The sequence below is a fragment of the Lissotriton helveticus genome, chromosome 5_1, assembly GCF_964261635.1.
Source record: "Lissotriton helveticus chromosome 5_1, aLisHel1.1, whole genome shotgun sequence".
In the NCBI taxonomy this organism is placed as follows: domain Eukaryota; kingdom Metazoa; phylum Chordata; class Amphibia; order Caudata; family Salamandridae; genus Lissotriton; species Lissotriton helveticus.
The window spans coordinates 302,497,446-302,525,249 of NC_136065.1; the positions used below are offsets into that span (position 1 = coordinate 302,497,446).

The window sequence follows — 27,804 nt, forward strand, 5'->3', positions numbered from 1 at the left end:
TGCCTGGTTCCACGGATTCCGACGCCTTCCACGGAGCTCAGCTGTGCTGGAGATATGCAGTGGGGTCAGAGGAGTCCTGGAGTCGAGGTCTTGTCAGGCTCTTCGCTCGAGTTCCGGCGGGAACAGGGACAAAGCAAGCCATTGAGTTGCTGGATGTTGCCTGGTTTCCCAGGGTGGTCACTCCTTGGCCACAAGGAAGATTCTTCAGTCTTCAAGTCGGTTGAATGTCGAAGGGTCCAGAGTTTAGTTTCAAGTTTCAGTTCAGGATCAAATCTATAGTCTCCTGGGTCAGCTCCTATCTTTATACTACTAAAGGGGGCTGGGTTACTCACTAGGTCCCTCCTATGGGTGGCACCAGGAAGGGGGGGTGGTTACACCCCCTTTCCTTTGTGCAGTTTCGCGCCAGAGCTGGGGCTGGAGTGCCCAGGCAACCGGTTTGAACTGGGGTATGCATGGAGCACCTAGTGTGCCCCAGGCATGTCTTATTCTAGTCAGCCCTCCCTGTCCCAATACACAAAATCCTGTCTGGGGTGGTGCTCGCACCTCTCCAGGCAGGAAACCTATTGTCCAGGCCTCCCTCGCTGGAAGGACTCCCAGCAGCAGGAGGTCAGACTTGTGTCTGTGGCAGCAGCGTCCATTTTGTGACGCTGGGGCTCTGGTTAACATTAACCGGGATAGTCAGTAACAACATGTCTTGTCCCTCTAGAAGGGTGGAATGCTACCCCCGTCGCCAGAATTGGCAAGGGGGTAGTATTGCAAAGCGTACGACACCTTACACGACATGTTTAGATAAAGCCAAACCAAAGTTAGCATTTAACCGCGAGGTTCATAATGCACTTAAGAGTATATGGTATGGCAATATCATAGAACAGCTTTAAGGACATGGTTCCGAAAGCTGCAGACAGGCTCAGCTCATGCTAGAGCACCATCTCACACATAACCAAGCACTCTGCCTCCAGGATTGTTAAGGCCTGCCATAGGAGTGACTTATAGGTTACTGTGTGTCTATATTTAAGGGTAGATATAGAAATACTATACCTAAGCAAGGGGTGATTACATGACCTTGCCCCAGCTGAGTGATCAGCCAGTTGTGTCAGTTTGAGTGGCCAGCCAGGGGTGGCATAATACATGCTGCAGCCCCTGGTAGGCCTTGGTTACACCTATGCCCTGAGTAACTAGGGTACACTTCTACAGGGGCTGATAAGGTGAGACAATTCCCAATTGTGGATGTACCTAGAGTACATGGTGTGAATTTAGAGAGAGTGCATCTGGGCTGTGGGTCTGATTAGCAGGCCCACAGCCATATCTAAGTCGAAAACCAGTAAAGCAAAAGCAAAAAGTGGGGGTGACCATAGGAAGCAGACCCTACTCTCCTACACACCCTATCACCATAAGATCAGTTTTTCTCTGAGTTTAGTTTTAGACAGTTAACAGACATCCAATCTGCCACGGTCTTGAGCCACAAGCAAAACTTTTTGTAAGCAGCATCACAACAAGAGTAGCGATTTCAACTTGATCCAAAATCATGCAAAGTTCATTCTGAACCACTAAGAAAGTGATGCATGGACTGAGAAAGGCCAAAATCCAGCCTGAGCTGTATTGCGAAGAGTTGATGGTAATAAACTCTGAAAGTTGTGTATTGTCAGTCTTCTCAATTAGCTTAGGACAGTAAAGAAGCAGGGAGATGGGGTGCTAAATGTAAGAAGACCGGAGGGTTGAGTGCTTTTTCAATTAAAGAACAATAGAAGTCTTTTTTCCCCAAGCAGATGGAACAATGCCAGTGGTCATGGATGAATTAACTAGCTAAAACAACAGTTAAGGAACAGAATGCAGAACAATGTCATACATTCACCCCAGTACAGAGATCTGGGCCTAAATCTATAGTGTTTTGCTCACCACACCACCCCAGTTCAGATATGGCCATATGCAAATCAGCCTTGACCCTGTGCCTCATGGGAACAGTCCAGCCCGAACTGCCAAGCCATGTCTTCCCTGGACCGGAATCAAGCTGACCGATTAGTGGGCTAATGAAGATGGCCATAAGAAGAAATATGAGCTAGGCATGAGTCATCATTGGATCCTGATCTAACATCATTTAAAAACTTTAAGTTTGCTTATAGAGAGATCAGGTTGACCAGCATCCCAGTTAGGGTAGGAGGAGGTTCAGCCGCACTTATTGGGAATGAATTATACATTAACTGAAGCTTCTCACAAAAAATGGAGTGAGAATATTTAATCTAATATGCAGCCAGCAGAATGAGTTACTCATTGATTGATTGCTGGAGCCCAAGTGAAGTGCAGTTTAGCTGTTTTCTGTACCTCTGTTATCTTGGACAGGTTATATGCCCACTCAGTAGGACTTCGGCACCGTCACATTCTACAAATGCACTTTGGAGCTCACCTGAGGTCCAGGCCCTCCTGCTTCCATAGGACGTCCATGAGGTGAATCATCTGCAGTGTTAGCATGTCCTGCCGGAGATCTGCCCAGATAACACATAAACATTAACATGTTCTATGGCTTAAACAATGAAATACACTCTGGAAACACTCACATAACATATTGGCAACAGACATGCCACACAAACACACATCTTCAATAGACGTTTGTCAGCCAGAAGAATTTACTGCTACTGCAGATATTAGGTTATAACATTCATAACATCAGCAAAACAAATCATTATAAATTAGTTACAACCAAAATATCAGAAAACATCTCATTTCAATCAAATAGCTCAACTACGTTTCACACGCCTCCATTATGTATAAATCAGAAGTATATCTGAAAACAACTAAGTCTGAGATAACAAAATGCAATGCAGCTTTGTGACATGCAGAAGTTTCAAAATGATCTGAGCACACATACATTCTGTCAGACTCTTTTTTACAAAAGCTCGTCTTACTCTTGGTATGTATTCATATCTGGTCTTGCAACTTAATTCTGACCATGGCTAATTGAGCTAAAAACGGATCCAGCGAAAAAACACTAATAGATGCCCTGAGTTCAAAATGATAAATTGCAGGCTGTCAACTCCCACGTGAGATTAGTGAGAACTTTCTTCGATACCACAGACTTGTTGCCACATCTTTGCCCAGACGCCTACCTGTTTTTGCCAGCATTGATACCACTCTACTGCCCTCGGTTGAGCGCCCTCCCGCCTCCCGCTGCCCGACTCCCCTGTCACTCAGGAGTCCCGGTGGCCGAGTGGAGCGTGGGACGAGGGGGATTAGAAACCACACTCCCCAGCATCCCGAGCGGCGCACGCCGCGTCACCACCGCGCCAGGAGGCGCTGAAATAGCGCGTCACCCCGGTCGAGGGGGGGAACTTTCTTCGATACCACAGACTTGTTGCCACATCTTTGCCCAGACGCCTACCTGTTTTTGCCAGCATTGATACCACTCTACTGCCCTCGGTTGAGCGCCCTCCCGCCTCCCGCTGCCCGACTCCCCTGTCACTCAGGAGTCCCGGTGGCCGAGTGGAGCGTGGGACGAGGGGGATTAGAAACCACACTCCCCAGCATCCCGAGCGGCGCACGCCGCGTCACCACCGCGCCAGGAGGCGCTGAAATAGCGCGTCACCCCGGTCGAGGGGGGGAACTTTCTTCGATACCACAGACTTGTTGCCACATCTTTGCCCAGACGCCTACCTGTTTTTGCCAGCATTGATACCACTCTACTGCCCTCGGTTGAGCGCCCTCCCGCCTCCCGCTGCCCGACTCCCCTGTCACTCAGGAGTCCCGGTGGCCGAGTGGAGCGTGGGACGAGGGGGATTAGAAACCACACTCCCCAGCATCCCGAGCGGCGCACGCCGCGTCACCACCGCAGGAGGCGCTGAAATAGCGCGTCACCCCGGTCGAGGGGGGGAACTTTCTTCGATACCACAGACTTGTTGCCACATCTTTGCCCAGACGCCTACCTGTTTTTGCCAGCATTGATACCACTCTACTGCCCTCGGTTGAGCGCCCTCCCGCCTCCCGCTGCCCGACTCCCCTGTCACTCAGGAGTCCCGGTGGCCGAGTGGAGCGTGGGACGAGGGGGATTAGAAACCACACTCCCCAGCATCCCGAGCGGCGCACGCCGCGTCACCACCGCGCCAGGAGGCGCTGAAATAGCGCGTCACCCCTGTCGAGGGGGGGAACTTTCTTCGATACCACAGACTTGTTGCCACATCTTTGCCCAGACGCCTACCTGTTTTTGCCAGCATTGATACCACTCTACTGCCCTCGGTTGAGCGCCCTCCCGCCTCCCGCTGCCCGACTCCCCTGTCACTCAGGAGTCCCGGTGGCCGAGTGGAGCGTGGGACGAGGGGGGTAGGAAACCACACTCCCTAGCATCCCGAGCGGCGCACGCCACGTCACCACCGCGCCAGGAGGCGCTGAAATAGCGCGTCACCCCGGTCGAGGGGGGGAACTTTCTTCGATACCACAGACTTGTTGCCACATCTTTGCCCAGACGCCTACCTGTTTTTGCCAGCATTGATACCACTCTACTGCCCTCGGTTGAGCGCCCTCCCGCCTCCCGCTGCCCGACTCCCCTGTCACTCAGGAGTCCCGGTGGCCGAGTGGAGCGTGGGACGAGGGGGATTAGAAACCACACTCCCCAGCATCCCGAGCGGCGCACGCCGCGTCACCACCGCGCCAGGAGGCGCTGAAATAGCGCGTCACCCCGGTCGAGAGGGGGAACTTTCTTCGATACCACAGACTTGTTGCCACATCTTTGCCCAGACGCCTACCTGTTTTTGCCAGCATTGATACCACTCTACTGCCCTCGGTTGAGCGCCCTCCCGCCTCCCGCTGCCCGACTCCCCTGTCACTCAGGAGTCCCGGTGGCCGAGTGGAGCGTGGGACGAGGGGGATTAGAAACCACACTCCCCAGCATCCCGAGCGGCGCACGCCGCGTCACCACCGCGCCAGGAGGCGCTGAAATAGCGCGTCACCCCCGTCTCGCGGGACGCCGGGCGAAGCCCGGGCCAAGGGCGGGCCCGTTTAAGCCCGTTCAAGACTGTGCGAGACTGGACTGGGCCACGGTATTTGATTTTTATTTTTCTTTATTGCTCATACCTGTCATTCTTTGTTAGGCTCTGTGAAGGCTCCATATCTATATCCACGTTCCACAGTGTGATCAATCTTTGCTCAGCCACTACTGTTTTAATTGAGCCTTCCACTGTGCGAACATGAATAGAGCCACCAGAAAGAAAAAGACACCTAAAGCTACTGATATCACTGGACCCATTGACTTGTTCATCTCTAAGACCAATGAAGTGATTGAGAACACCATACACTTGATAGAACAAAGGGTGTCACATGAATTGGAGGTCGCCAGAAGATCTTCGATGGGCCCCCTTGCCTCGGCCCAAACCCCAATTCACGAGGGCCCGATCATCCCGTTGTTGAACCAAGGAAATGTACTAGTTCACACAGTCCCAAACATGGTGGATTTGTCAGCAACTCAATTGTCATTAGGGTCTAACTCTACTGAGGATTTGGAAAATACACCGGATCTACAACTCCTACATAACCAAGATACTACATTAGACCCTATCTCCACGGGTGAAAGGGAGGGTGCTATAGCTAAGAGGCTGAGTAAAGGGTTGATTATACAGGAGATTACATCCGCTCCACTTAACATCGAGAATCCTCGCAACCCTAACACTAATAGTCATATCATTGTATTAGAGCAAACCCCTTCCATCACCAATAATGCTGCCCTCAATTTGCCCCCACAGAATACTGATCCATCAGAGAATCTAGAAGCAATGGGTGCGGGGGGTGGCATACACAAACCATGCACCACCTGTGTGACATTACACGATTTTCTTATAAATAGTATGGGGGAGCTGTTAAAACATCATCTGCAACCCATGGAAAAAAGCCTAAGGATTATCGAAAAACAACTCGCGAAATTAAATACTCCCGTATTTACGCAGAAGTCACTGGGCACCCTAGACATGGGGAAGGGGAAATCCAAAGAGCCAAGTAAACCGGCACAACTGCCTTCTCTACCAGCTGCTTGTCCTAAGCCCCCCTTGCAATACAAAGCAGCAAACCCCCAGCCCAACAAGAGTGCCACATTAACCACACAAAATACTCCTAAACCTTCCATTGTAGAGGGGATGGGCAAATCAAACGTCCCTAGTGGTAATGCGCAAACTACCCCGGCCCTTTTGGATCTAAATACCCAGCTAGCCAACCTGAAGGAGACTTCACATATATCACATAAAGCCCAGTCTTCCCAACCCCAGGGAAAAGAGAGGAAGGGTACTAGGTTTAGGCGTCCGATTCATCTGCCACCTGAGGCTACCCCTTACACTGTCATTCTTACAGGGGTGCCCGAGTTGACAGACGGTTCGGACGAGCCCCCTTGGTCACTGAGGAACAAAGTTTTGCAATGGTTGAGCCAAAACAGACCCCTACAGTCATCACACCACAGTAGAATAAATTCTGTGAGAAGAGTGTTCTGGATTGGGGACACCAAAAAAAGCCTACAGGGTGACTGTGTTATAGTCAATTGCGACGACCCTGCCACGGTTGACTATATTTCTTCTTGGCCAGCGCTCGAAAAAAGGGGGGGGATTGACGTACAGCGTCTCTCTTTCTTCTACCCACCTTTAAACATCCCCAACTATGGCGATGAAACTAGTTGGGACGAAGTTCAACAATGGCCTTGGACGCAGGTGGGGCACTCCAACAGAAGTAGAAATAGGAACAGCAACAACTACTGGCCTAGAGGTTGGGACCCTCGCCCCTGGTTCCCTAGAAGAGAAAACCCAAACCCTGACTACTGGAGGGGGGCTCCCATAAGGAATAGATACGATTGCTTAGATATGGTTGATTGACCAATAAGGGTCATTAAAGGGGTAGTAGCAAATTCAGTCCCCCCAAATGAGATCCATCATGTCCTTCCCCAGGTGGAAAGCATTAACATCGTGCCTATAGAAAGCACACTAGACTTGGCAATAGGAGAAGTAGATTCATCAGGCCAGCACTTATTAGAAGACCCTAGCATGTTTTTAAAGGGGAAAGGAATTGGAATGCCAGTTGAAACTATCTGCATGTATACTCACCCAAGCACAGCAGATACGACTCAAATCCAAAATGAGATCGAAATCATGCCTGTGGGTACTGTTTCATCAACTAGCCAGGAAGAATCCCGCCCACGAAACGACAGAAAATGTACTCTAAAAATATCATCCTGGAACATTGCAGGGCTGGCCAAAAAAGCACGGGACCAGTTATTCCTAACTTTTATGGGAAGGCAGGACATAATCTGTCTCCAGGAGTGCTGGGACCTGGAGGAGACTCACATTGAGGGCTTTAGTACTTTTTATATTCCCGCCATTCAGGGCAATCGAGGCAGAGGCTCTGGGGGACTGTGTATTTTCACCTCTAATCTCTGCAATATAGAAAAGAGTACATTTGAGGCGAGTGGACTCAAAGCAGGTGTAGGAAGTTCATTACAAGGTTTGTTTATCAAAACAAACGGGCGTTCTTTCTTCCTGATTAATATTTATAATAACGCGCCAAAAGTTGACGTTAAAGCTTTAATAGCGGAGCTTGATGCACTGCTCAAGAGAGGTGGGCAGGAGGCAGATTGCTTCCTTATAGCAGGTGACTTTAACTGTCACCTATGCCCCCATAGTCAAACAAAAAATTGTGGTATCCTCGACTTAAGAGGGGATCCCACCACGCATTTTGAACATTCCATCTGGGGCAACTTGCTAAATCAACTCATGCATGACTGGGATCTGGGTTTCGCCAACGAACTTTGTGACCCACCTGCAGCTTTTCAGACAACCTTCTTTGGCCGTGGGGCAGGCACTGTAATCGACTTTATTTTAGTTTCCAACAGGAATCAAGGCTGGGTGGGGGGTTTTGATACGGAAGATCTAGCAATAAGCGACCATTTTCCTATCAGTACTACCTTTAGTGTAGGGAAGCCGGGGATCCAAAAAACAAGCACAATGAACATACTTCATGGTCGCTCGGTGGCGCTGGCCAGAAAAAATGGTTACGCCATTAAATGGGCGAAAATTGATCCCACAAATTTCTTGAAGGACTTGGTCCAGAAAGAAACGGAACAATTTGCCATTTGCTTAGAACCGAGCACTAATCCTGAGTTAATAATACGGGCTTATGATGGGATTACCGCCACAATAAATGCCAAGCTAATTAAAAAACAAAAGTTAGGGGAAAAAATAAGATTACATGGCTGGTTCAATCCAGCCTGTACTAAAGCACACAAAGCCCTCCTACAGGCTTTAAAGACGGTCCCAAGGGACTGTGGCCGAGTGAAGATTGCTAGACGAGCATACAAGCAGACCCTACGAAGCAGACAGGAAGATCTGAAAAATGCAGCTTGGGAAGCCCTGATAAAGGCAAGCGCCTTACGAGATAACATTTCTTTCTGGAAAGAAATTAATGCCCCTTTCTTTTCGGATAGCAAGGTAGACTTCTTGGAGATAGCTATAACGGAAGATGTCTGGGTTAACTATTTCTCTTCCCTATATAAGAAAGATTTATTAGTATTGATCCCACAAGATGAGTTGGATGTGGGGCAAGCGGCACTCTTACCGATTCATGGAAATTTCCCAATAAACGTAATGTTTACCCCTGCAGAGGTGGAACAAGCAATCTGCCAGAGTGCTAGTTTAAAGGCCCCTGGACCTGATGGAGTTCCCATTGATTTGTTCAAGGGGAACGTAGATCTATTGGCTCCTTTACTAGCAAATGTAATGAATGCTTACACCAAATTAGGTTTTCCCGATACATGGCACGAAGCAATAGTCATCCCAATATTTAAAAAAGGGGACAGGCAAGACCCAAAATGCTATCGTCCCATCTCCCTGCTAGACAATCTAATGAAAGTCGCAGGAAGGGTGTTGTTAACCAAACTACAAACCTGGTCCAAGAGTAATGGGATACTCTCGAAATTCCAATACGGATTTAAGTCCGGCCTAGGAACCGTAGAGCAGGGTCTAAACCTGGCCCTTATAATGAATAAATATATTGGAGCAAAAAAAGGGAACCTGTTCCTAACATTCGTTGATCTAACCTTGGCCTTTGATTGCCTAGATCATCGAATGTTGTGGAAAATCCTGGCCACAATGGGGATAGACAAAAACATTTTAAGTTTTATCCAGGAATTGTACAGAGATGCAGGCGCCACGGTGCGATTTGGCAAAAATGGCGAGCGAACCAGAAAATTCCCTATAGAAAAGGGTGTTCGCCAAGGCTGCATCCTTGCGCCATTCCTATTTAATTTATACATTAATGAGGTAGCAGCCTTTTTAAATGACCTGGAAGTGGATTACCCTAAAATAAACGGCCTCTCAGTCCCACTATTATTATACGCTGATGATGCGGTGATTATGGCCCGCACACAGCGGGGTCTCCAGAAGGCATTAACGGGTTTTGCAACCTTTATGAGCACTAGAGGCCTAAAAATAAATGTGGGGAAAACCTTTACAATGTCATGCACTACCAGGAAAAATATCCCAGACTGCAAAACCTACGTCAATGACACAAAGATAGCTATGACTAAAACGTTTTCTTATTTGGGCATCATTTTTAATAATAGGGGCACATGGTCCTCAGCGATTACCTCCCGGAACCTGGCGTTTGCCCGCACGATTGGGGCGGTCAAACAATTTGCCAAAAGACTGGGCGGGAAACCTGTAGATATACTACTTAAGATCTATGCAGCGAAATGTGTGTCTACAGCTGTTTATGGGGCCGGGATCTGGGGACTGGCAGATAGCACCCAAATACAAAGGGTGGAAAATGCCTTTTTGAGGTATCTTTTAGCAGTCCCGCGTTCCACATCCACTACCATATGCCATAATGAACTTGACAGAGCCCACATCAGTGATCTGATAAAGATAGCGCCAGTCATGCTGTGGTACAAGATTTGGACATGCGAGGACACGACCTTCAACAGGGAAGTAATTTATGATTGCCTGGACCAAGCCGCGGGCTTTAAGCAGCCATGGCTGGCCTATGTTAAGAAATTTCTGAACTCTATCGGCCAACCAGATTTTTACTCAAACCCAATATCATGTTCACGAATGTCAAAAAAAGCATTAAAAGGGGCATGCCTCGGTTTATTGGAGGAGAGGAGATATTATTTAGATGGGAATAAATCTAACATCGTAGCCCATCGTCAGATTCTCCATGACCAAGGCCTTCATCCATATCTGGCCCCAAACTTTTCGTGTTATCATAGAATGCTTTTGGCAAGAATGAGGACGGAATCCTTTTTTAGGCTAATAACGTTCCCCGCCCCAAATGACTGGTCTGTGAACCTGATAAAATGCCCGTGTGATGGCTTAGCCACCCAGTCTAATATACACTGCATTCTTTTTTGCGAGTACTATCAGTGGGGGAGGAAAAAATACTTGCTACCACTGTTAAAGTTATGGGGTTTGAGAAGCTGTAAATCTGCCCTGCTTAGATTGTACTTGCTCCAAGATGAGCTCACTATTGTAGCGGTGATAAAATTTCTGTCTTTCATCATAAAATGTAGAGGAACCATGCGCAATGATTAGGAGATTGAGGTTAAATGAGTATTATTCTGTGCATAATAACACCAAATAATACACAAATATGAAACATTCATCATAACCGATGTATTAATTCAATGAATTTACCTATTGAACTTAATGAATTTTATGAAATGTTTTAACGGATTTTAAGACTTGGTTATTTGTTAGTATAATGAAATGTCTATTTTTATAACGAATTTTAAATGAGTAAGCTTTTTAACGTGTTTTTGTGTCCGTACTATGCATTATGTTTGCTTTTATGGTTTTTGTCAAACACCGAATAAAGCTATCTTTGAATCTTGAATCTTGATAATGTAGACTTAATATACATCTTTCAACTTCTAATAGTAGATTGAAAAAGAGGAAACTAATTCAAGTTCACAAAGAAGAACCTCTCGTGAACAATACACCAGCAATCCCTGCTGCTCAAAGCAAGTGATAAGTGGCAGTATCCCAGCACCAAATAACAAGCAACTTATAATGAGGCTCTTAATTGTTAAATGGGAGTATAGGCTTTATTTAAAGATACTTGAATATCTGACTTCTACTTCCTTTCTTGTGCAGAGTTGTTTGCAAGCATCATCAAACCACCACCGTTCCAAGAATTGATCAGTCATGCAAACACACACTCTTTCTCTCTCTCTATCTCTCACTCTGTGCATATAACATTCATATATAAAGAGAACTCACCACCTTACACAGATGCTCAAAGCACTACACGTGTAGACCTCAATGAGTCAACTACAAGAATAAAACACATACAACTTAGTGTTATGTGAACTGTGCAATCCTTTACCATCTCCATTTTTGAAAATGATGCCAATGCGGTTTCCGTCCATCTCCTTGTTATTGTAAACAATCCAAAGAGGTTTCATCTTGGAATCCATGAAGGTGCATAGGTCCACACTAGACAATAAGAAAAGAAGAGTGTTTTGTCAAACAAAAAAGAAGCTCTAAATGTCACTCAACAACACAGAGACCAACCAATGCAGTCAACAAACTCAAATATAGTTTCTAGACTCAACTTAAAGACTCTAAATACTGCAACAATAAATGATTAAAGCTACTAAACGATAGATACTAAACTCTCCAGCTAATGACAGCCACAGCATCTACACTTAAAAAACATACACTCTGAAGTCAGATCAAAACCTTGAACATCACCAGTCTGAAAAAGACCGGAACTTCAAATCCACAAAAAGCAGCATCAAAATCTTTCAGCATGCGAGTGATGCACAAACCCAAGTCTAATGGCTAAAAACGCAAATGGATGATGCACACCCTCCAAATCACAAGTCAACAAAAACAACGTACACCAGAAATCTAGATACAAACAATAACAACCAAAAGGTCACCAATCTAGGCAAACTGAAATCTACAATACCGGCAGACATAACAAAATTTAAGCTGACCTTAAAGTATAGCTCTCATCAATTGATAATCTGCCCAAGCAGTAACATAGAGAAGTAACAGCTCCGGAGTCAAAGGCCAAAGAGACAATTAAACTCTCAAACATCACTATCCCAGTCATTGGTACCATCTATCACAATAAACTTGATTTGTAACAAATGACTCCATACAGGTGCCAATGTATTTCCCTTTTCCCTAACCAGGCCTGTTCTCTGCCAGTAGGAAACAAGCCTCCTTAACTTAGATGGCTTAGCATTACTGCACTCGAGGCAAGTCATCTAAAAGGTTGTCTGGAAGGTTCGAGATACATGTTTACGATTTCGAACAAATGAACATGTCAGACCTCAAATCAATTGTAATAAAACAAATATACATGTGACTAAGAGGCGAAGACAGACAGAAACAGGAGAAATAAACCAATACTTACTTGTAATCCCAGTTCTTCACCATTTTCTCTGAATTTATAAGAGCTAGAACATCTCAGTGCGTGAGCAAGGTCCAGGAACACATTTTATTTTTAAATTTCATGGTTCCCAAACCAACAGTGTAATGGCACTTTATGAACCTCTGACAGCGTCCATCAAATTTGAAGCATTTCCTAGTACGCCAAAGCACAAGACAAAGTATGGCCCTTTTTCTGCTACTTGTCTTACTCTTTCGGGAACTCTTAGTTAATTCATTTAGACAGAACGTGGAATTTAGAGGTGTAAATACTTTATTACTTTATTATTTTGAGTTCTGAGAACTCCGTAATGTAATAATTAATCCTCACATACATCTAAACATACACTGCACATAGAACTTGATTAAAAATGAAGGCATTCTCTGGCAGCAAAGGCTAATGAAATATTTGAACATTCTTGTCAATGACACTGCAGAAATGATTCAAAAGATTACAGAAGCAACAATTGTAAAGATAATGCATATTCATAGTTCCATAAATAGCTATCATGTGGGGAGATATGTAGAAATGGTTCAAATTAACATTACAATGATACTTAATTACAGCCTCAATATTTGTTAAAACTAAAAACAAAAAGTAAGGTAACATGAACACCAAAATGGCTGCCTCTTGCTGGGGCTCTGCGGCTCGGATAGTAATGCTCAAAGATCCCTTACTTCACCGAATCATTCACCTCCTCTGTAAACGTATATTTACTCTCCCTTACTACCCGAGTTTATCTGGCCCCTCACCCTACTGTTCGAGGCTCTGTGATGGCTGTTTCCTGCACTAGGGCACCTTCTAGAGGGAGGACCTGGTCCTGACCCTGCTAATGGGTGGAGGAACTGGCCCTTCGGGCCCCAGAGCTCTGTGACATGATCCTGGACCTGTAATCGTTTGGTGATTTGGGGGCCGACCTTATGTTGCGAGCTTGAGGAGGCTTACCAACATAGTTGCCTGACCCTCTTCTTCTTGGGGATTTGATTGCTAGGGGTGGCTATCTTGATTCCTTCTTTCATGGGTACTGCAAGAGGACAGACAGCCTTTTTCTGCTACACAAGGCTCATTGCCTCCGGAAACTTCCTTGCCCTACATCCTTTCAAGAGCATAGAAAGTGAATTACCTTTTTATGTCACTGAAAGAAGAGCTGATCATCCTACATGGTCAACTAACCACTAGTCACCATCTTTGTTAAGGGTGGTGGTCACACCCGGCTATAGGAAGAGTTCAAGGCCGAAATAACTTGCATTTCTCATTTAAAACTAGTGGCTATCTTTATGAGAAACGGACTGACTCTGATGACAGTGGAATCCTTATAATTCACCATCCTTATAAGGGACATGAATAACCTGGAGGCAGGAACATGAGCCTGTTCCCCCACATGATCACAATCCTTGTGAGGTTCGCAATTAATCCATTTCAATGTACATCCTAGATGGCATTATTGGAAAAGACATACATGGTAATAACTACAGTAGCTAAGTCCCCGTGTCCTGAGGAAGGCAGCAACAAGTCCACAAAGTTGATATCACTGTAATAAGGATGAGCGGGAGCAAGCAAAATGCCATCATCAAACCCCAGTGTAAACAGCATGCCAAAGAACACCTATGAATGTGGAAGGGAGCACTTGCTGTGTGGTGCTGTAAATTAGAATATTGTGGAAGGCAGAGTCAACCCCCGAACCGAAGTGATGCTACTGCAGAAAGTCATCGGACTCAGCCAGCAAACTGACGGCTGATCCAGCTTGCTTGAGCTTGTTGGATGAGGCCTGGAGTCATCCTGATTTCGACTGGTGGTTAGTGTTGCGGTGAAGATGGCCTTGCACAATGGGTTTTCAAGAAACTTTAGGGCTGTCTTGTAAAGGCACTACGCAACCTCTGAGGCTGGTTTAGTACACAGGGTAGCCCTCTTTCACCCCCTCACATGTAAGGAAGGTCTTTGGACCCTGTTCTTCATTTTTCATTCCTTGGCCCAAAACATAGCAAAAGGACTGACCGGCGGCAGACACCTAGGACTTTGTTCACCATTCCTTAGTCCTAAAAATAGAAGTAGGACTGACTGCTCCCCCCACTCAGGCATGGAAGCAGAAACAGTTCTGTGAGGAAACAGGCTTTTTGCAGGTTCCACCCTCACTTTTTGCCCCCATTTTAACTACTAGGCACTGGTGTAATGACTGAAATGTCCTGACCTCTGCTAATCAGGCCTTCGTGCATGTGCTATGACCTTTAAAAAGGTACCTGGTTGATTTGCTTATACTCAATTGGCATAGCCTAACTTACTTGTACATCGCTAGTTTATGGTACCAGGGGTATTGATACTGAAAACATTTATAAAGTCCAGCGCATACCCGGAGGCATCTTGCCGCTATCTGTGATCAATAAAGGTATCCTTTATTTTTAGTAGGTGAAGAGCCAGGTTTTTAAGACTTTTCTGAAGGTTAAAAGAGTGGTTATGGACTTCAATGATTGGAGGAGACCGTTCCATTTAAGGGAAGTATTTCTAGTGAAGCTCCTACCTCCCTAGGACATCTGCTTGCAAGATGGAACTACCAGATTTTTTTTAAAGCTAGAGAGTAAGAACTTACCAAGAACATACAATTTCAAATTCATTTTTAGGTAATCCGGGCCAGTTCCTTGCAACGCCATATATGCAAGGCACAGAGCCTTGAAGGTGATACACTTTTCGATTGGAAGCCAATGTAAATGTTGCAGGGCTAAGGATGCGGATGGGTACCCAGCAGGTGTAAGTTACAATGCCCCCTCAGGGTCTGAAGCACTTGATGTGGCCTCGAGTAGAATAAGGTAAAACATGGCTCCCAGACCGCAACTGCCGACTGGAAAAGCAGTTTTAAACTACTAACTGCACTTTGACATTTTAAGCAACGGCAAAGCCAAAACTCCCTTTCTAATGTGAATAAGTCAACCCAACAGCAGGCCTGTTGAGTCCTAAGGGAGGGTGCAGAATACTAGTAAAGTATATCATGTGTTTAACATGTTCTAGCAGTAAAAACCTGCAAATTTAATTTTTCTTGGAAAAGAGATCAGTAGTCTCATTAGCAAATAAAGAGGTACACGCTGACAACTCAGCTGTGCTAACTTCTGAATGGGACTACAAAAGTTGGTACTTCAAGGAATCAAACAACTTGTTACATTTAGCCAGACTTGATTTCCAAGACAAAATTAATGTAACTTGTTGTCACATGTAACTTTTAGAAAGTTGCTACTCTATTTCCTGAGGCTAGCCATGAGACAGCCTCCTGCCCTCTTGGGAAGATGTGTGAACAGCTCCCAGGAAAGGTAATAATAGGGGTTTGCCCCTGGAGAAGGTGTTACCTCCTCCTACCGGGAAGCCACATGGGGTGCTGGCCCAAAATGCAAGCTTTAAAGGGGAAACCGCCATTGTAGGGCAAGTTGCAAGCTCATGTGGGAGGGGCTACCCTATTGTGTAGGTTAGACAGACTGACAGCGGGACCAGAGAAGGAAAACCAGTTGCCAAACTGTTTTTTCCATGGGTGTTTAGTTCACATGTAGCCACACCCCAGTGGTCAGCTAACAAGCTGTTGAGACCGAGAAAGGGGTTTTGACATCTTGAAAATGGGTAGAATAGAGCCTTCTGGGATTGGCAAGAAGTCCCTCAACGCCCACTGAGCAACTGTTGTGATATACAAATCTGTATCATATCAAATCTCTTTACCAATATAGCTCTCAAGCAAACTAACTCATTATTCAACCTTTAGCGATCTGGCTCAAAATGTTGTCTATGTGGCTCTTGGCCTCTCAGCTTCCTAGCTAACTAAACATGGTGAAACTCCTGCTGCTAAATGACATCATATGTCACTATATATGCTATACGCTCCACCAGCACTGAGCCTGGCTCTCTCTATTGTTGGCCCCGGACGCCACTTGACAGTGTTCTCTGACTGACACAACGCCCCCATAGTCTGCCCATGGTGGATCCCAATGTAGCCCCACCTCAGTGACTTTGTCCTGTGGGCCCCTCCAAGAAGAGAAGTTGGAGGCCCACCCCACCTTTCTATTTCTCAACAATGTCGATCAAGATGGAGAAAGTGGAAGGCAACTCATTTAGGACACTCTGAATCCCTCCAAAACATGAGTAAAAAAATATAAAAGCAATGCCCTCAAGGAGTTTCCGGACAACCTTTTTCCTGGGAAGCTCAAAATAAACCTCATCTTCTTCACCCATACCACCATGTCCTAGACTGAAATTTTCAACAGTGAACTTAATGTTACATCATCATCTAACATTCCTCAGCTCTGGAAGACCTTTTGTCTTCAACAAAACCACTTTATTCCCGCCTGCTATTAATCATTGGCTCAATGCTCCATCGCTTTTTTTTGCTGGGCCCGGAGTCGTTCACTTAGCAGATACGTCACTTCCGATTAAGAATAAGGAGCACCGGCTGAGCACAGTCTCCTTACTCTTACTCCCCTTATCTGGGTTTTAGCAAACTTTTTTTTTTTTTAAAGTTGCTTTACCCCCTTCGCTACTTCCGTCCCCCTACCATCCTCGGACACAAACGCAGCGTTTAAACATTGTGAGCGGATTCCTGTTCTGTAGAGATGCTTTATACTGTTTACTTGTGGGTTGGACATGCTCAATGTACAGTGTGTATGCACATTTGGCTCCACATCACCTCATACCAGTCACTACTTTGCACGGGCAACATCCTGTAATCCTATAGTTTAGAAAAAACACAAAAAAGGCATATTACACGCTTTTATGCGCATGGTTACTTGCATTGCCCTAGTGGACAAAGAAGACATCCAGAGCAGGAGGGCGTGTTCGGCTAGTGTTTATTTTTTATTTTGTAATGTTATTTGCAAGCCCCCCGCAAAGGCCTACCACCACTGAATCAGCCCCCTAGGCCGACAATCTACCTTCGTCATTGTTGTTTCTCCTTCGTTACTTGCTTTAGGTGAAGATGCATATTTCAGGCAGGCGACCGTTACTGGATGCCCATAAAAATTTACATGTAACGCGTGCAGCCACCAATGAGCTTATCTGTGAGGGTCTGGGTACTATATGAAAATAATAAATCAACAGCTCCTGAACAGCAAAAAGGTTCCATTTTCTGGTATGTTTCTTGAGACTTCATTTGCATACTAATGAGAATACTTTGCAAGTCAGAGTTTGTGTCATGTTCTGCCTTGGATTGTATCAGCCTTATGCTGACTTATTCTGTAACTATGTCCGAGCTCGGGTGATGGCACAGCTCCTTATAAATCCCACGATGTGTGGTTAGTACGGCCCGGCCTGGGGATTAGGTATTACCACAGAACGTTAAGAGATGTTTCCCTCTCCCTCCCTTAAACCAGCTAGGGTGATGCCCCATCTGAGCATATCCGAAGTGCCCAGGAAAAGCTAAATGGGTGAATTTTAATAAATGCGGGAAAGATATACCTGCTGTGTCCCTGTATGCTGGGAATACTCATCAGGGCATCACACACATTTTAAACAAAGCATACAGTAATGTTTTAGGAACGGGAAGATGGAAGCAGCCAGGGCTGCAGAATAATAAAGAGAAGATAGACAAACAAAGCTCTCTTAGTTACTGAACAGGTACGACAATCTTTGCTGCACCGCTCTGGTCCAAAAATCTTTTTTTCCACAAATTCCAGCTGAAAATACATTGGTAATATGAATAATAAGATTACGCAACACAGACCCCCGGCCTATCGCTCCATGTTCTCCTTGAGCGGGGTAATGTACGTCTCCCTCGGCTGGAGTCGGCTGCCCAGAAAGATCTGGACCACCCCATCTCTCGGGAGGAAATCAATGAAGCGATCTCCCTTACCTCATCGGGTAAGACCCCGGGCCCAGATGGCCTTCCACAGGAATATTACGCCATGTATCGTGAAACTCTTGTGCCCCGTCTGGCTGACCTATTTCAGGAAGCATTGGAGAAAGGTTCCCTCCCCCCGAGACGGACATCGCCACCATTGTGGTCCTCCCGAAAATCCCAGCCTCCCTCCCGTCACTGTGCGGACTATCTTCCCATCTCCCTCCTCAATACGGAAGTTAAGTTGTACACCACCATCTTGGCTCAACGACTGAAGCCCTACCTGCCCCTGCTGGTCCATTCAGACCAATGTGGCTTTATGCCCATGCGTAGGACCAGACACTGCCTTCGGAGGCTACAGCTGGCTCTAGCCCATCAGCACTTACTCACTCCATACCTAGCTCTCCTTCACATAGATTTTGAAAAGGCCTTCGACTAGGTGGACTGGGCATATCTACAGGATGTGTTGGCCGAGATGGGGTTCGAACCCCATTTTAGGCCTCAAGTCCGTGTCCTTTATGCCCATCCGCGAGCGTGCATGTTGGTCAATGGTGTGTTGTCAGAGGCCTTCCCTATTACCAGGGGCACAAGGCAGGGATGTCCCCTTTCACCCTGGCAATGGAGCCCTTGGATTCCCTGGTGCGGGCTGAGGATCGTATTCGAGGATGGGAATGGCCCAATACAGAAACAAACAAGATTGCTCTATGTGCAGACAACGTCTTGCTCTTTCTGGCCGAACCCGCCTCCTCGGGACCACACTGCTTCCAAATCTTAAAGTCCTTCGGGCAAGCCTCCGGTCTTCGGCTGAACCCAAGGAAATCAGTGCTTGTCCCACTGCACCTATACAGGGACTGCTACGATTGGCAATCTACAATACCGCTTTGGCGTCAATCATTTAAATACTTAGGGATATGGGTCATCCTTCTTCCCGAATTGGGCTGGTCTCTCAATGTCGCCCCATTGGTTAAAAGGCCAAAGAGGATCTTCAAAAATGGAGGATATTGGCTCTGAATCCCCTGGGGAGGGTTGCCCTGTTCAAAATGATGATCCTCCCCAGATTTCTTTATGTCCTCCAGAATGCCCCCTTCTGCTTTCACAGGACCTGGTTTCGGGAGCTGGATAGTCTCGCCACCAAATTTCTTTAGAGTGGGGGGGGTGGGGGGGTGGGGAGGGGGATGGAGGATGGGTCTGACCCTGTCTGCCTGCCGATCCCCTCCTTTGACGGGGGTATGGGGATGACGCATTTGTATCTTTATTTCTTGGCTGCACGTCTCCTGGTGGTCAACGACTGGTTCAACAGGGGCTGGTCCAACCCTGCCTATTGGCAATCGATGATGTACGAGGGTCCATTCCATCTAACTTACCTGATGTGACGCGTTCTGTATTCTAGGCCTGGCGGCCTCACTACGCCACACTTGCTGGACGCGTTAGCTGACCCAATGTACACCCCTCTGGCAGATGGCTTGGCTCCAAGGTGGTTAGTGGGCTGCGGGGGTTTAAATCATGGGACCTTATTGGCATCTCAGAACTGGGGGATGTATGGGCTAACGGCCATATGCTCTCATTTCAGGAACTTCAGGCCCGCTACTCCCTACACCCATCCCAATTCTATAAATAGTTACAGCTGCGGCACGCCCTCCACACACATCACAGACGACACTAGGCTCCCGGAGTACAGCCCTTCCGAGGCGCAGACTATGTTGTGACCTAGACGAAAAGGGCATCTCCTGCATATATAGCACTTTGGTAAACAACACTCCAACCTCACTCGACAAGTTGAGGGACCAATGGGTGGACCCCCTTGATGAGGTGGATTGGCACAACACCCTCATGGCATCCAAGACGATCACCACGTCCGCCAAACTTTGGCTGATCCAACTATACTATCTGCACGCTGCATACCTCACTCCCTTGAGCCTCCACTGAGCGGGCTTACGCCCGGACGCGTCCTGCGCAAGGTACGGCCATGCCCCGGCCGATTTTTCACATGTGGTCTGGTCATGCCCCCGCCTAGAGCGATTTTGGGGGGCAATTGAGGAGGAGCTCACGGAGGTCCTGGGATGGGGGGGTTCCTCATGACCCACGTCACTCACTATTGGGGATCACGGATGAGCTGGAGGGGTCCAGAAATGAAAAAATATTTTTTAACACAGCCATGATTGTAGCCAAGCACGACATAGCTGCGGCATGCAAATGCCCTGAGCCACCCAACCTTAGGAAGTGGCGTAAGGGGGTGGACTGGTGCGCGACCCAAGAAGAAACCCTTTAGTTGGTAAGAGGATGTAACGGTTCACATTAGGACCTATATTAATGAGAATTTTCTGAACAATTACTGCAAAAACGTTTTCTCAGGTAGCTCCTGTTTATTGTTCATGTCTTACTTAATATTGCATCAATACCACAGTCGAAAGACACACTTTGAAAATCACAAAAATGTAGTTCACATGTTTAAGCCATGTCCTTAATTATGTAGGTCATAGATCTTTTTTGCCCCCCCCCCCTAACTTTATGCCTCCCACTGAAATCCCTGCTATGCTCTGCCATACAAGTTCAGGTTTAGAGTGGCCCTTGTTCGGGCCCAAATTATAAAATGGCACTAAAATATTTTACATGAACATGCATGAGCTATGTAATTGCACATTTGGTGGAATCCAAACGATCATACATTCATGGGAATAGCCAGAAAATATACAACACACTTTGAACCTTGACCTCAAAAGCTCCTGAGAGGAGGGATGAGACAAGTGAACCCTGCATACATTTAGAAGAATCCTCCGCTTGAGGTAATTCAGAGATTCTTAAATTGGCTCTTTCATTGGCACCATCCTTCTTTCAGTCTTTTGACCTCCTTTGTCACCATTCTTTTTTCCCCGTGATTCTTTCCATCCTTTCTGCACATCATCCATCCAGCCATTCATCCTATTTCTATTGGTTTGATTTATTTCCTTTCATCTATCATTTGTACTTCCTTCTTGCCAGCCATCCATGTATCATACTCCCATCCTTCCTTCTTTCCATCTGTAATTTCTCTCTATCCATTCATCCATCTCCCATCATCATTCTTCTCCTCATTTATCCTTATACTCTCCAACCTTCTTCCCATGTATCCATATACTCTCCATCCTTCTCTCCATCATATTTATCTCTGCAGCAAGCACTATATAAATGCAAAACCCTACCCCTCTTCTATCCCTCCACTATCCTTTTCAATCCAAATAACAGACTCACATATCCGCTGCTTAAATTAATGTAATATTTCCCTCTACTATTTCACCACTAATCCTTTTTGGGTTGTGGAGTAGAGGGCTACTCACCAAAAAAGCCCTTTGACTCCTTGTCAGAGGTAGTAAGCGCTATATAAACACAATTACAATACAATACAATAGCAGCAGGGTTGCGTAAGTCTTTTAAAAACTGAGTGCCACTCAATGGTCTCCGTCATTAGTTTAGGCTTCAGCACTTCCCTGCAGAGTTCCTCTTCCCTGTGTATTCAAGACTCACTAGATGAACTTATGTGCCTTCAGAAGCCCAGACATATGTCACTGTTAGACGGGGACCTGGAGGGTCGGCCGAGCACAGTGATCGCACAGACAGGTAACTTCCCCCCCACAGATGGACACCACACAAAGATCAGGGTAACACCTTTTATAGGCACTTCTGGTAGTAGAGTGGTACGATACAAGGCGATCAGGACACGATGATCCTCTCAATTCTAGTCTCTAGTAAGGGAAGGGGGTAGCGGGACAGTCTTGGTACCCACGGGTACGGAGGTGTAACGGTGATAGCTCACAATCCTCGAGCTCGGTGTTCGGATGGGTCAGACCGCGGCAGCGCCGGCAGGTCCCGAAGAGGTCGTAGGTGGCAACGGGCCGCGGCAGCGCCAGCAGGTCCCAACGAGGATGAAGGTTACCACGGGCCGCGGCAGCGCCAGCAGGTCCCACGAGAATGCAGGTTGCAACGGGCCGCGGCAGCGCCAGCAGGTCCCACGAGGATGGAGGTTACTACGGGCCGCGGCAGCGCCAGCAGGTCCCAACGAGGACGAAGGTTGCAGAGGGCCGCGGCAGCGCCAGCAGGTCCCACGAGGATGAAGGTTGCAGAGGGCCGCGGCAGCGCCAGCAGGCAGGACAATAGTTCACAAGGCAGGGCTGTGGCAGCGCCAGCAGTCCGTCAAGGATGAGTTCTTCTCGGTGTCTCTCGACTCCAGGATACAACTGCCTTCCTGTCCTGGGGCGGCCTCAGTTATAGGTCTGGCGCCCTTTGATGTCCGGACCCTCGCTCTTGGAGGTCGGGAGGTCTGGGATGAGGGAGTCCAGACACCCAGCAGGGGGGTGGAGCCAGCGCCCGAGGAGGCTGGGGGTGCTCGGCACCTGGCGGGGGAGAGCCATCGACACTTCTTACTCCCATTGACCTGCCAAGTGGTCCGTTCACCTCCTGAGTGGAGGGTGGTGCCGGGATGTCGGGGCCTGGCCAGGCCCAGGGTTGGGGTCGGGCTGAGGCCGCGCGGCCGCGTGGTGCCGTGTCCAAGATGGCGGCTGGGCCGGGCAATGGTGCTGACGGTGGCCCGGGCCCTGTCCTGCGGGGAGGGAGCGAGCCCTTCATGTGGCCTGTCCAACATGCGTCCCCCCCAGCTGAAGGCGGGGAGAGTCACCCATCTTCTTGGGGACTTTCCTCGTCGAGGCGGAAAAAGCGGGACAGGCCATCCGCGTTGGCGTGGTCTTGGCCAGGACGATGCTCCACAGTGAAGTCCATCCCCTGCAGGGAGATGGACCATCGCAATAGTTTGGGGTTCTCCCCCCGCATCTGCATGAGCCATTGCAGGGGCCGATGATCTGTCTGTACCCGGAAATGGGTTCCGAAGAGGTACGTCCGGAGCTTCTTGAGGGCCCATACCACTGCGAAGGCCTCTCGCTCAATGGTGCTCCAGCGCTGTTCTCGGGGCAGTAGGCGTCTGCTGATGAAGGCCACGGGTTGGTCCACTCCTTCGGGGTTCAGTTGGGAGAGGACGGCCCCAATACCATGGTCGGAGGCATCGGTCTGCACAATGAACTCGCGGCTGTAGTCGGGGGCCTGGAGCACCGGAGCGGTGCACATGGCGGCCTTCAGCGTCTCGAAGGCCGCGTGACAGTCGGGAGTCCAGTTGACTCGTTTTGGGTTGTTCTTAGACGTGAGTTCCGTGAGGGGCCCCACAATGCTGCCATAGTCCCTCACAAACCGCCGGTAGTATCCGGTGAGCCCCAGGAAGGCTCGGACCTCTGTTTGTGTTTCGGGGGGTTGCCAGGACTGGATGGCAGCTACCTTGAGTTGGAGGGGGGCCACCAGACCGCTCCCCACTTGGTGTCCGAGGTAGGTCACGGACCCCTGGCCGATTTGGCACTTGCTGGCCTTTATGGTGAGGCCGGCCTGTTGGAGGGCCTGCAGGACCGCTCTGAGGTGGTGGAGGTGGTCGGCCCAGTGGCGGCTGTATACCGCGATGTCGTCCAGGTAGGCGGCGCTGAATTCTTCGAGGCCCGCCAATACCTGGTTCACCAGTCTTTGAAAGGTGGCTGGAGCGTTCTTCATGCCGAAGGGCATCACTCTGAAATGGTAGTGTCCGTCCGGGGTGGAGAAAGCGGAACGTTCTTGGGCCCTGGGGGTGAGGCCGATCTGCCAGTAGCCCGCTGTCAGGTCAAAGATGCTTAGGTAGCGGGCTGCCCCCATGCGGTCGACTAGTTCATCTGCTCGGGGGATAGGGTGAGCGTCGGTTCGGGTGACCGCGTTCAGCCCCCGATAGTCGATGCAGAATCGGAGCTCCGGCGTGGTGCCCGGTGCCGCGGCCTTGGGGACCAGGACGACCGGGCTGGCCCAGGGACTGTCCGAAGGCTCGATGACCCCGAGGGCGAGCATCTTGGAGACTTCTTCTTGGATGCATGTACGTACCCGATCCGGTACCCGGTACGCCCGGTGTCGGACAGGAGGACTGTCCCCCGTGTCCACGTCGTGCAGGCACCAGGAGGTGACTCCGGGTGCGAGGGAGAACAGGTTTGCGAACGGCAGCAGGAGGGCCCGGCAATCTTGACGCTGCTCTGGGGTCAGGGCCTCGGAGAGTCGGACCCCGTCCACCGAGCCATCTCTTTCCCGAGTCCTCAGTAGGTCAGGGAGGGGCTCGGAGTCTCCTTCTGTGCCACTGTCGGTCGCCATCAGCAGGCTGAGTTCTGAGCGCATGAAGTGGGGTTTGAGCCTGTTGGTGTGGAGGACCCGGAGGGGGTTCCGGGGGGACTCCAGGTCGATGAGATAGGTGACGGGACTCCTGCGCTCGATCACCTTGAAGGGCCCCGTCCATTTGTCTTGCAAGGCACACGGTTCGATGGGGGACATCACCCATACCTGCTGACCCGGTTCAAACTCGATGGAGGAGGCATGTTGGTCGTACCACTTCTTCATGTCCTCTTGACTGGCCTCCAGATTGGCTTTAGCGATCTCCCTGAATTTCCGGGTCTGATTGCGGAGGGTCAGGAGGTATTTGTAGACGTCCGGAGGGGTCTTTAGGGGGGCCATTTCCCATTCCTCCTTCACTAGGCTGAGAGGCCCGCGAACGGGGTGTCCGTACAGGAGTTCGAAGGGGCTGAAGCCGAGGGACTTCTGGGGGACTTCTCGGTAGGCGAAGAGGAGGCACGGTAGTAGCACGTCCCACTGGCGGCGTAGGGGTTCTTCCAGCCCCATGATCATCCCCTTGAGGGTGCGGTTGAACCGCTCGACTAGTCCGTTCCCCTGGGGGTGATAGGGGGTGGTGAAGCGGTAAGTGACTCCGCACTGCTGCCAGAGGGATTTCATATACTTTGAAATAAAGTTCGTACCCCTGTCGCTGACGACTTCCCGGGGGAAGCCCACTCGAGAGAAGATCCCCATCAAGGCTCGACCCACTACTGGGGCTGTTATCGTACGAAGGGGGACCGCCTCAGGATATCGGGTAGCGTGGTCCACCAGGACCAGGATGAAGCGATGCCCCTGTGCTGTTCGGGGGTCCAGGGGCCCCACAATGTCTATTCCCACCCTTTCGAACGGGGTGGTCACCACGGGGAATGGTTGTAGGGGTGCCTTGAGTTTGCGGCCGCTCTTCCCGCTGGCCTGGCAGGTCGGGCAGGACCGGCAATGGTTGGAGACGTCATTTCTCATTTTGGGCCAAAAAAAGTGAGTCACCAGGCGGTGGTAGGTCTTGTCTTGGCCCAGGTGCCCGGCCAGGGGGACATCATGGGCTAGGTTCAACAGGAAGTCTCTGAAGTGGAGGGGCACCACCAGCACTCGGCCGGCCCCCAGTTCTGCGATTTTCTGTTCGCTGTACAAGAGATCATTGTCCCAATAAACCCAGTGGGCCCCGGTGGTGTCTCCTTGGCTCTGGGTGAGCGCTTGCTGTCGCAATCCCTCGAGGGAGGGGCAGGTCTTTTGCGCCTGCCGGAATTGTTCCTGGGTGGGCCCCCCTTCTTGACGCCACTGAGCCAGGTCGGGAAGCTCGGGGGGCTGTGGGGACCCCTCTGGGGCGGAGTCCGGGTGGTCGGTCTGGAGGAAGTCGTCTTCTGGAGTGATCGAGGGCGGAGGTGCTGCCCATTCTGGTTCTTCTGGTCTAGGGATGGTGCGGGTGGCCATGGACCGGGTGGTTACGCACGCCCAGTCCGGGAGACCCAACATCCCCAGATGCTCTCTTCTTTCCACAGCGGCCCACGGGGAGCTCTCGAGATCGTTCCCCAGGAGGCAGTCTACGGGGGCATCGTCACGGACAGTTACTTTCAGCATGCCGGACACTCCTCCCCATTCGAAGGGGACGCAGGCCATCCGACACAGGCTCTCCGAGTTATCTGCCGATCGGACGGGGCAAAGTACGTTTGGTAGGATTTGTTCTGGGGTCACCAGGTGACAGCGGACGGCCGTCACACTGGCCCCGGTGTCACGCAGGGCCTCGGCCTTGCGCCCATTGATGCTCACCCATTGGCTGTACTTCCGAGTGTTGGCGGGCAGGGGAGTCCGCGGGACCATGTCTCTTCCTCCTAGGCATGCCAGGGTCATGGCGGCGGGTTCCCACTCGAACTGCTCCGACTCATAGGTCTCCGTGTCTTCGGAGACTTGTTCTTCTCCCAGGGCGGCGGCCGCCATCTGGCGGGGCCCGGGGACCTGGTTCTTCGGGCAGGTCGGGTCACTGGCATAGTGGCCGACTCGCTGGCATCGATGACACGTCACGTTAGCTCGGAACCCCGGGCGCATCGGGGGGGTTTCCCCGGCCTGCTGGGGCCGGGGTGGCGTTAGTGGGTGCGGCCGGGACGGCGTCTCTGCCCCGGCCCGGGCCTCCTCCTCCTCCTCGGGGACGATGATGACCTTGGTTGGTTCTGTTCTGCTCATTCGGCCCACTCCGGGCCACTCGGGTGCTCTCCCACCGGTCAGCCTCGGTGGCGAGCTGCCGGGGTTCAGTCAATTTACTGTCGAGGAGGTGCTGCCGGAGCTCGACGAAGCAGTTGTTGGAGAGGTGCTCCCACACAATGAGATTGAAGAGTTGTTCGTAAGTGGTTACGTTGTTACCCTTGATCCACCCCTCGAAGGCTCGGCTGAAATAGTTCACGTATTCCAACCACGTCGTACCTGGGATCCGGGTGCAGTTGCGGAACCTCTGGCGGTACATTTCGGGTGTAAGTCCATATCGACTGAGGAGGGCGGCCTTCATGTGGTCATAGGACGTCATTTGATGGTCCGGAAGCTGCAGCAGGGCATCACGACCCTCGTTGACGAATCTCCCCCATAGGCCGGCTCCCCAGTCACTTCGAGCGACCCGGTGGGCGGTCATGGCAATCTCATAGGCCTTGAACCACTGCTGTATGTCGTCGTTCCGGTGATATTCTCGGACCACATCCTTGGGGATGTGGACCTTCTGCTCGGTAGGACCCGGGGAGTGCGGTTGCTCGGGCACCCCTAGGTTTTTGTTCAGTTTGCGTATTTCTATCTCCGCTAGTTTGCACTCGTGCTCGTATGCCAGTATTTTTTCTTCGAGGTCTCTCTGTCTCTGTTTTTCCTCTCGCTCTTCTCTGAGCCGTAAGTGTTCTAAGTTTATTTTTTGTTCCGCCAGTTTTAATTCTCCGTCTAATCTGAGTCGTGCCAAGTCTAACTCGTGTAATCTATTTTTTTCCCGCTCTTGGATCTCTTCACGGGACGGGCCTGTTCTCCGTTCCTCCGTCCGGGTGGTGTTGACTTCCGGGGCTGCGGGGTCCCGGGGGGTTGCGGTATTTGTCTCTGTCCAGGCCTCTAGGGCGTTTTTGAAGTCTTCTTTTGTGCTTAGCCCGGTGGTAGCAATGCCTAAGTCCATGCAAAATTGTTTGAGCTCTCGGTGGTTGTATTCCTCCAGCTTTTCCATCTGGAACTTCTCCGCCGATCCGCTCTCTTTGGTCGTCATTGTGGTTTTAGTCGTAGGGTGAGTTACTGTCTGTACGGTACGCGTTGGTTCGGATCGCGCCGCTAGCCACCAATGTTAGACGGGGACCTGGAGGGTCGGCCGAGCACAGTGATCGCACAGACAGGTAACTTCCCCCCCACAGATGGACACCACACAAAGATCAGGGTAACACCTTTTATAGGCACTTCTGGTAGTAGAGTGGTAC

General features: G+C 49.5%; 1 protein-coding gene across 2 annotated transcripts in view; it reads right to left on the bottom strand.

Annotated features, from left to right (window-relative positions):
* PIK3CD (phosphatidylinositol-4,5-bisphosphate 3-kinase catalytic subunit delta) overlaps positions 1–27,804 on the bottom strand; it is a 628,820-nt gene that overhangs the window by 134,667 nt on the left and 466,349 nt on the right. For both annotated transcript variants that reach the window (XM_078642291.1, XM_078642292.1), the window contains exons 18-19: positions 11,335–11,444; positions 2,402–2,480 (exon numbers count right to left, since the gene is read on the bottom strand). In XM_078642291.1, the coding sequence (XP_078498417.1) occupies positions 2,402–2,480; positions 11,335–11,444 (189 nt within the window). The remainder of the gene's footprint in view (positions 1–2,401; positions 2,481–11,334; positions 11,445–27,804) is intronic.